The 9,380-nt window shown below is 39.7% G+C and overlaps 2 protein-coding genes across 3 annotated transcripts; one reads left to right on the top strand and one right to left on the bottom strand.

Annotated features, from left to right (window-relative positions):
- The first annotated feature begins 1,020 nt into the window (after window positions 1-1,020).
- On the top strand, window positions 1,021-5,158 carry aarsd1 (alanyl-tRNA synthetase domain containing 1). Of its 2 annotated transcripts, XM_027009390.2 has the most exons (12): window positions 1,021-1,081; window positions 1,359-1,487; window positions 1,782-1,941; window positions 2,088-2,145; window positions 2,256-2,412; window positions 2,642-2,758; window positions 3,479-3,609; window positions 3,688-3,754; window positions 3,856-3,947; window positions 4,036-4,090; window positions 4,331-4,425; window positions 4,837-5,158. In XM_027009390.2, exons 1-12 carry the CDS (start codon window positions 1,043-1,045, stop codon window positions 4,973-4,975), a joined length of 1,239 nt encoding a protein of 412 aa, XP_026865191.1. In that variant the 5' UTR covers window positions 1,021-1,042; the 3' UTR covers window positions 4,976-5,158. The 2 variants fall into 2 exon arrangements, with proteins under 2 accessions (XP_026865191.1, XP_026865192.1); XM_027009391.2 differs by lacking the exon at window positions 2,642-2,758.
- An 885-nt stretch (window positions 5,159-6,043) lies between these two features.
- g6pca.2 (glucose-6-phosphatase a, catalytic subunit, tandem duplicate 2) lies at window positions 6,044-7,746 on the bottom strand. The gene is made up of 5 exons (XM_027009435.2): window positions 7,470-7,746; window positions 7,238-7,347; window positions 6,901-7,009; window positions 6,675-6,790; window positions 6,044-6,572 (listed from the first exon to the last, which is right to left on the bottom strand). The coding sequence occupies exons 1-5, from the start codon at window positions 7,697-7,699 to the stop codon at window positions 6,070-6,072; spliced, it is 1,068 nt and encodes a 355-aa protein (XP_026865236.2). The 5' UTR covers window positions 7,700-7,746; the 3' UTR covers window positions 6,044-6,069.
- Window positions 7,747-9,380: the final 1,634 nt, after the last annotated feature.

Below are 9,380 nucleotides of genomic sequence, written 5' to 3'. Positions count from 1 at the left end.
CACTGCATGAAATTATGACATCTACAGATTTGTGATCTCTGTAGGCTTAGTGATGCACCATTAACTTAGGAACAGAAGTTACTGAAATCACTGACATCATCACAATTATTATTAGTTTGTTTATATATATATATATATATATATATATATATATATATATATATATATATATATATATATATATATATAGCACCTTTCCTCAAACTCAAGGACACTTTTTACAGACAGATTTTACAATCACTCACACACGGATGACAATATCCAACCAGATGTCTAATTCCTACAGAATTAGAAGGGCGGGCGGGCGGGGGGGAATCAGCATTATCATTATTATACTGCAAAACAGTACAGAAGTGTAACACAACATGAAGGGTCATGTAAGATTAGACAAGAATATAACTTACTACAAGAAAGGCAACAAAAATACAAACAAATGGGTTATAATTATTTTGTTAATAATAAACACAACCAGAAATATGTGTAAGTGATACAAATGATTGTTTCAAACATGAAACTTACAAGCTTGTTGCATCAAGTTGGGCACAGTGCAAAGCATAGAATATGAAAATCCTGAGACATAGGCCTACTATGTCTCAGGATTTTCATAATCTGTGCTTTGCACTGTGCCCAACTTGATGCAACAAGCTTGTACTGAATGATTTGATAGCAGCTAAAAATCTTCAAATATTAATCAAACAACTACAAGTAAAAAAAAAATATTAAACAATACTAATAATAGTGTTAAATTTGCATAATTCAGAATGTGCTGTGCTGAAGTCCTCCATAAGGAACAGGGTAAACATTGACAGAACAGGATTGGAAGAAGAAAAAAAACAAGACTGGAAGTAATTTACATGTGACAGATCAATACGAAAAACAAATTACTTTAACGCGTCTGGGACAAAATGAGAATTTTTACAGTACAGTAGAGTACAGGAATGAATATGAAACCTGCTCCTGTGTTAAACGCTACCGAAGACTTTTATTTTGGAAGAAGTTCTGTGCCATATTATCATTTTTAGTTTCACTTGTGCTAACAATAATGGCTTTCCAGTGTCAGAGGGATAGTTATATGAAAGAAGTATGTGAATATCTGTTGTATGTGTTATGTATTACGTAGTGGGGTAAATATCAGGTCTTGATTTCACCGTAATTAATAAATCGTGTGTCAGTACAGAGTACACCTCTGTAGCTAACCTAGCTAACCTAGTTTAGCGTGACCAGATACAGTCGTACCTGCCTCTTCAGGTGTTTGACTGACTTTTACGTGTTGGCTTTGTCAGCTCTTCTGTTTGGATGGAAGATTACATTTGTCTAGCCTTTTCAACTTCTGCCACTATTGTGTCTATGCTGTTCAGTTTGTCACGTCGGTGGTGTCCTGCTTACCTGCCGAAATTAAACTGGAGAGCAACGGGAAGAGAGAAAAGGTGACGGGTTTCAACGTGGTACTAAAAGATACGATCCTATTCCCCGAAGGAGGAGGTCAGGTAAGTTTCCTCAGGTTGCAGGGTGCGTTTACACAAACACTAACAGGGCATAGTCTGTTTATGTTGGTGGCCTCTGTAACTAAGTTGAGCTGAATATGAGCAGTTGTCTTTCTTTTCTCGATGGATGTTAGATGCATAACACGTTACCATTTGTTTTACATGTGGTATAAAAGTAAAACTCTGGGCAGTCATACCATGCAATTATTTTGCTGTCTTTGTTCATACGGAATTTGAATAATAAGCGCATCCTTGTTAAATTCAGTTTGGGTTTCATGTCGTATGACTTATACGTAGCCTGATGACCATGGCACAATTGAAAGTTGGCCGGTTCTGCAAGTCACAAGACAGGGGCCAGAGGCACTACACTTCATCACCTCTGCATTAACGCAAGGGCAGGAGGTCCTATTGAAGGTGGACTGGGAGCGCAGGTTTGACCACATGCAGCAGCATTCAGGTGGGCATGGATGGGATGCGTAAGTTTTTGTGTACTCACGAACAATCATCACATTCATCCTCCAGCTACACTGCTAAGCCCTATTTAAAATGCATCACAAAAAGGTTCAAGACACGTTGATTCGGAGTCATCTTTTTTTAAAATAGGGCAACATCTGATCACTGCCTTGGCAGACTCAATGTTTGAGTACAAAACTACCTCATGGTAAGACCTTTTATTCTTACCTTCTACATTTAATAAATGGTTGTCATGTGACTGATTTCGATATATCTTCAACGCATCACATCGACGTATTCTTGTGTCTTGTGCTGTAGGGAGTTGGGCAGACACCGCAGCAGTATTGAACTGGACACAGCCACTGTAAAACCAGGAGAGATGGAAGCCTTGGAGTCAGTAGTCAATGAGAAGATTCGTGCTCACATCCCAGTTTCTGTGCAGTTTCTGTCTATAGACGATCCTGCAGTGGAAAAGGTGTGTGTTTGTGTGCGTGCGTGCATGTGCGTGTACGTGTGAAGTCTTCCCAAAACTGGTGGAGGATGGGCTTTCTGCATAGGCAAAGTTATTGGCTGTATGTGGCTGCTACATTAAGTGTGTCTGGGATGTGCTATGCTGTAAACTCCTTTTACAAGTATTTGGACATTTATATCATTGTTCTCCTACTAATTTTTTTAAGTATTAAACTGTGCATGTGGACAAACAGGTAAGAAGCAGGGGTCTCCCAGATGACCACGCAGGGCCCATCAGGATTATTGATATTGAGGGCGTAGATGCCAACATGTGTTGCGGAACCCATGTGTCCAATCTGAGTCATCTGCAGGTAAGAGTGGCACATGCTGGAGCAGTTTAGGCCAATCTCAGTGCCAGGGCTCGAGATGACTCGTGTTACGGCTGATACTGGGGCACCTAAGCATATGTTGATCTCGCAAGGCTATTCTTTCTGAAGCACTGGGCCAAGGCTCGCTTTGATCCGGTTATAAACACATGACTTATTTGAGGCACAGTGCATCTACAACAACACATTATTTATTTATGGGTTTTAATAGCAGGTGATGTGTGTTGGCATTGTTGTTGCTTAGCCTACACAGGCACACCCTGCATGTACTTAGTGTGTTAAATCAGAAGGCATCCAATTCAATAGAATATATTACCTACATAATATATTAATGAAGTTTTGAGTAGTGAACTCAATACAATATAATATACATATATTGTACACACATTGTTATATTTTTGTACATATATAGAATATATATATTTCTCTATGCACCCCTGTTTTCTTTTTCCTCAGTTTGGACAGAGCACTCTCAACCATTTCACTGCGAGTTATACTGTGTACGACTGTATGTGACAAATAAACCAAACTTGAAACTTGAACCAATTTTCAGTACAATGGTTCACACAGGTTCAGAGTTTCCAAAAGCCTCATTTTCAGCATTAACCCTTGAGATGTACCTGCTTTGCTGCATGATGGCATGTGATGGTGTTAACTGTGTTCAGTTTATTGTGACACGCTCTTATTGCTTTATATAATCAAAAGGTGATTAAGATTCTGGGGACAGAGAAGGGGAAGAAGAATAAGACCAACTTAATTTTCCTAGCTGGAAACAGAGTATTGAAGTATGCTGAGAAGAGCTACATCACTGAGAAGTCCTTGACAGCCCTCTTGAAGTGAGTTGGCCAAGAAGTGAGACATTCCAATAGCTTGTTATGATTGTCACACTAATTCTGATGGCTGTGGTCCCTCAGAACCATGCCAGAGGAGCATGTTGATGCAGTGGACAAAATCCAAAAAACAATGAAGCGTCTTCAGAAGGTAAAATGAATTCCCATGTACAGTTGGTGTTTTTGCAGTGTAGTTTCACTCTGTCACACAGTCAGCAGGCAGTTATACTTAAGCACATGTTTTCTTGGCAGAGTAACCTCACTATCCTACGCAACATGGCCGTATTGATAGCTCAGAACTTCAAGAGCCAACCGGACAGAGGCAGTTTCTTCAGCTTGCACAAGTGTGTCTGTCTGTACTTGAAAGGCCCTTAATCTTAAGAAATAAACCAAATCAACAATACGTTCATTGTACATTCTTCTTTTCTATAGTAAAGATGGTGACAATGAGTTCATGAATATCATTGCCAATGAAATTGGCTTTCAGGTGCAATTTTTTTTCTTATTCTTTCTTCTATATAGAAATTATGTATATATCTTATGTATATCTTGTTTATTAAAAACACACAATTTGTGTGCATGTGTGTAGAATAATTCATCGGAACTTTACATTGGCATTAAGCCTAAATGTTTTAATGTCCATATATTCAAGCTCTAAAGAAAACCATTCAGTTCTATGGTCTGGGTTTTCTTTGTCAACCAGTTAAGATGTGCTGTTTATCCACAGGACACAGTCATTTTCCTGACCGTAGGAGAAGAGAAGGGAGCAGGGCTCTTCCTGATTGCGGGGCCTGAGGATATCATAGCCGCGTTGGGGCCACAGTGAGGAACATGTCGAACTAGATTACTCACATGATAAAGGATTGCTAGGATTTGATAATGCACACATTTATGATGACACTATCCTGTGTCCACTTCAGAGTATTCTTAATAACAATCTTTGATTTTTTTTTTTGTCCATGTATTTCACTAAAAGTTGTAAAGCTTTGCAATACATGGTCTCCTCCACTAGATGTCACATATGAAATAAAAACAGACTTTTTTGCCTCCAGACTAAAACAGACTTTTTTGCCTCAGCTAGCTGGCCAAGTTAAAACCAAAAAGGTCTTTGGAATGCACTTTGTTGGAATGCACTTTGTTGTTCAAATTACTTTTGACATAAGTTATCTGGCTAATGGAGAAATCTGCTTTCTGAAATAACTCCTGTTTCTGTGGCTGTGTGTCCATGCACAGGGTGTCCGAGCTGCTGCAGGGAAAAGGCTCTGGAAAGGGCGGCCGTTTCCAAGGTAAAGCCAACAGCTTGGCCAAGCGGGCAGAGGCCGAAGCCCTTGTGCAGGAGTGTAGCCGCAGACATAGTGCAGGAGAAGAGTGAAAGGGCGGGGTCTGCAAATGGCACCACTCACACTTCCCCACTCAGTTAAAGCAAACTGACTCGTCCAGGTGCACTGGTCAGAGAGCATATGAAGGTGTAGGCCCCAGCAAACACTTTAGCTGGTTGCTTCGGTTATGAATTTCATTGGTCAGAAAAACAAACGATAATAAAAATTTGATCCGATTGTTAAGTTGTATGTGTTTTTGATGGATTCCAAATGTTTAGATTAGACTCTGTAATTGAAGTTTAGTTACAGATGTCTTGCAGGATTTTATGTCTGTGTATCGGTTAAAAAAATTACATGAAGTGAAACATTCATTTTCATGTGTTCTGAAAAGGAATTACGTATATTATTAATAAAAAAGTATTGTGTTGCACAGTTTCTGAAGGTGTGTAACAGTGTAATTTGTCACAGACAGCAGGCACTGTAATTGTAGCGGTTTCAATAGTGATGAGTTATTTATGTATCATAATTGGATTTTTCATGTATATCTTGACTCAATATGCCTCTAAGAATGACATGGAAGTAGAAAGAAACAAAAAGTCCTTTTGCATATTTTAAATATTTTATTAAAAATGAAAATTTTCAAAAATAGAATTTTACAGAAAGCACATGTAGCACTCAGAGCCATTCATATAAAGACAAAAAATACATCATTCTAGGTGAAGGCAGCATGTTCTCTTGGACTCTTAAGGGAAATGCTGCATTTCACTTAATATTTCACATATTAGTTCTCAAAAATGAACCTCACCTAAAACAAATGCTTTTGTATGCTTGGGTTAGAGGCCAAGCCTATTCTCAGTACATGGGCACTAAGACATAAATTATGAGATTAAATAAAACTAATCTCAAACAAAATACCCCACCATTATCATGAGCAATAAATGTCATTTTACAGTGCTTAGATGGCTTATACCTGGATGGGAAACAAAGACTTTTGAACATATACTCAATGCAGCTGTGTCAAATAATACAGGTACAAACTGGTATTTGTAGTTGAGCTTGCTATTGTTGACAACGAAGCACCTGGAAATACTGCTTATGGTTCATGTTAGCCTTGTCAGCCTTGTTCTTCTAAAGTTTTTTCCTGATCTTAGAGCTGTTTCTTGTTTGGTAAGCTCAGGGCTCCAGACACACAGTATGGAATGATGCTGACAGTGGCCAAGGGGACAGTAGCACTCTTGCAGAACGAGAGCAGGTAGAAGAGCGCAGCCATGTGGGTTGGCGGCTTGATGGAGTCAAAGAGGTGTAGCAGAAGAAGAGAACTGATAATGGAGCCAATCCTGAAGGGGGTGCTGCTGCTCTGCTTGTTCTCAGTGTAGAGAGGGGAGTGCAGCCCCAGGCCCAGACCAAACAGCGTGCCCATGTTGCGCAGCAGGCTGGCAAAGGGCGTAGTGTCCATGTGAACCCAAGCTGGGTTGATGCACCATTTCTGGGCTTTCTCAAGGGTCCAGAGCAGATCCACACCTACAGCCTTCAGGAGCACGTAGAAGCCCACAGCGAAGGACAGGAGCAACAGAGTGATGTTGAAGTAGTTCTGTAAATTGGCATGGTAGATCCACTGCTGTCTGTTGAAGATTTCAGCCACAATCATTCCTGTGATGAAAATGGTATTGGATTTTTAAACAGCCTGACCTTAAACTCACTTTGCTTCTAGGTCCTTCTTATAAGGAACAATTTAAAGTTGCTATGACTGACCTGTTATAACACCAGCTATGACTTGATGAGGGAAGTGAGCAGCGATGAAGACCCTTGAGAGACACACGCAGATCTGCACTGTCCAGAAGAGTGCCCAGAGGGAACCTCGTAAGAACCTAACATGGGCCAAGGGGATAACATAAGAACAAACTCTTCAGGACTGATCCAAATGATGTGAAATGATTATTCTGACATGGTTACTAGTATTAACTGAAGCCTGACTTACAGGGCCCTGGAGGATGAGGTCTTCTTTTTGCTCAGCATGATGGTGAGGATAGATGTGACCATGGCATAGTAGACGCCAGCAGCACCCATAGCATGACCAGATGGGCTACCTACATCAGCAAAGCATGGGCCCTCAGTGTGGTGTTATGATGCTGTTTGGCTTCTCATTCTATAGCCATTTGCAGTGAAAAAGTGTCCCAGTGAAAAAATGGTAAAGTGTATTTCATATGGGACCAGACCTTAAATAAGACTTGTTTGTGGCATACCATGTGATAGTGTTGTGTTGTGTGTAGTAAAGAGGGAAAGGGGAGGGACATGTGAGTGTGATATAGACGCACCTGGCCCCGTCTCACAGGTCATGGGAAACTGCTCAATGTGTGGCACAGACATGTTGCCATAGTAGGGTGTCTCGTGGACCCACCAGTATGGACGCTCTCCAAACAGGATCCTTTGGTTCACAAGTTGCCAAAAAAAAAGAGAGACATAAAAGTGTTTTTTTATATATTGAATTTCATGCCACACATACAACAATACATTTTCCAATATTATCATAAAAAACTGTTAATTTACCATTTGAAGACCAAGTTGAGCCAGTCTCCTACCACTGCCACCCAGATGAGCTTGATGCCTACAGATTCCCTCAGATGGAACCAGATGGGGAAGAATACAAAGAAAGTGTTGCGCAGGTCTGCAGCAAAAGAGATGAAGAGGAACCAGCCCTGGGCATCGCTATAGTGGGTCTGCAGATACTGGGTGGTGCTCACCCCAAAGCCATGCATGGCATCCATGAGTGTATTCATCCTCAGAATCTTCTCTTAGGAGAAAGCTATCTGTTGTTGAGACAGAACTGATTATCTGGAGCCCATTGGCTCTGGTTTTTATACCGGCAAGCCCACCACCCAGACGCATGGACAAGACTGATCTTTGGACCTTGCACATGTGTAATAAAACACAAAGGGAGGGGGGAGAGAGAAAAAAAAGTTCAGTGCAGTTAACAGTATGTTTGTGGAAAGGAGAGGGAACACAAACAAGCTGAGAGAAGCATGGGTGTTCGTGGCAGGGTTCAAACTCACTCTGAACTCAAAAACAAGGACAGTGAATTTGTCAAATAGAAACGCTTTTTCCTTTGTAAATATAATTTAATGTGTTGCTCTGCAATTTATTTGAGTGACACATAGTAATAATAATATACATTATATCTATTTGCTGTTATAGAATCATTATTAGTCAATTAATGTCATGCAAATCCTACATAGAAGAAGAAAGTTTCATACTTTCAATATATAAACTTCACAGCTTCTTCCTGTGGCTACATAACTGCTATTAAGAAATCCAAATATCTGAAACGGAACTGAATTTTGTCAGTGGTGATCACCATTTTGCACAGAAGACATAGAAATGATGAAAAAAAAATCATAGTCAAAAATAGCCAGTCAAATCTTTCCAAATGCAGAGGTCTAGCGCTTTTGCAAAGCACTTTCTGTTTGAACTACATTTTTATACTTTTTTTGATTCGCTAAAGATATAGTCTGCAAGTGCAAACTAATTTTAACTGTGTTATTTACCTGATTATTTGCAGGTGGAAGGTGTTGCATCTGGTACATATAATGCACATTCTTTCAGTCCTTTATATGCTTTTCGAATTTCATTCATCACCTCTAAAAAGTATTATGCATAGGGTTCTAAAAAAGATAGAAACATTGAGGATTTGGAACAGAACAAATACAGTTCTCTGACAATCAGTTACCATTGATTTTCATTCTGTTTTGTTTGGGAAAATAAACAGGGGAGGGGAGTCATTTCAGACAAATTGAACTATATGTTAACAAACTGTGGAGTTCACTAGGACAAGAGATTTTGCAAAGAATACTGAAACTGACAGTTTAAATTAAGGCATTTTTACACACTGTAAAATGAAATTTTACATACAGTGTATGTAGTAGTCTAATAAACTCACCACAGGAGTGCTATGGTTTTCCTATGTCTTTCCTCTAGTTCGTTCACTACACTGGCTTCCTGTAACTGCTTGTATCAGATTTAAAACTCTGATGCTTGCCTACAAGGCCAAAAATGGAGCTGCTCCCTCCTACTTGATAGCAATGGTCAAAACCTGATATGTACCTTGAATCCTTCAAGCTTCAAGTACAGCCCAGCATCATTCAAGATTCATGGAAGGTAAGCATCAAGACTGCATCCTAGCTGCCAGTGGGTGGAATGAATCTCCTCTGGCTATCCGAAGAGCCCCTCTCTGTGTTCAGATAGGCAGAAGACTCATCTCTTTGAAAAGCCCTTTAATTAAATCAAAACAAGCTTGTAAGATTTTATATTTGCACTTGACCTGTCTTGCTTAGTAATTGTTCTTGACTTGTGTTGTATTCTACTGAGTCTGTCATTCTAGGTTTCAACACTGACACTCGGTTCAATGTCTTTGTTGAGAGTATTTTTGGGACTCTAATGTATTTGTACTAGCTAAGCAACTAA

Source organism: Electrophorus electricus, chromosome 14 (assembly GCF_013358815.1).
Source record: "Electrophorus electricus isolate fEleEle1 chromosome 14, fEleEle1.pri, whole genome shotgun sequence".
Taxonomy (NCBI): Eukaryota; Metazoa; Chordata; class Actinopteri; order Gymnotiformes; family Gymnotidae; genus Electrophorus; species Electrophorus electricus.
This window is presented reverse-complemented; position numbering and strand designations above follow the sequence as displayed.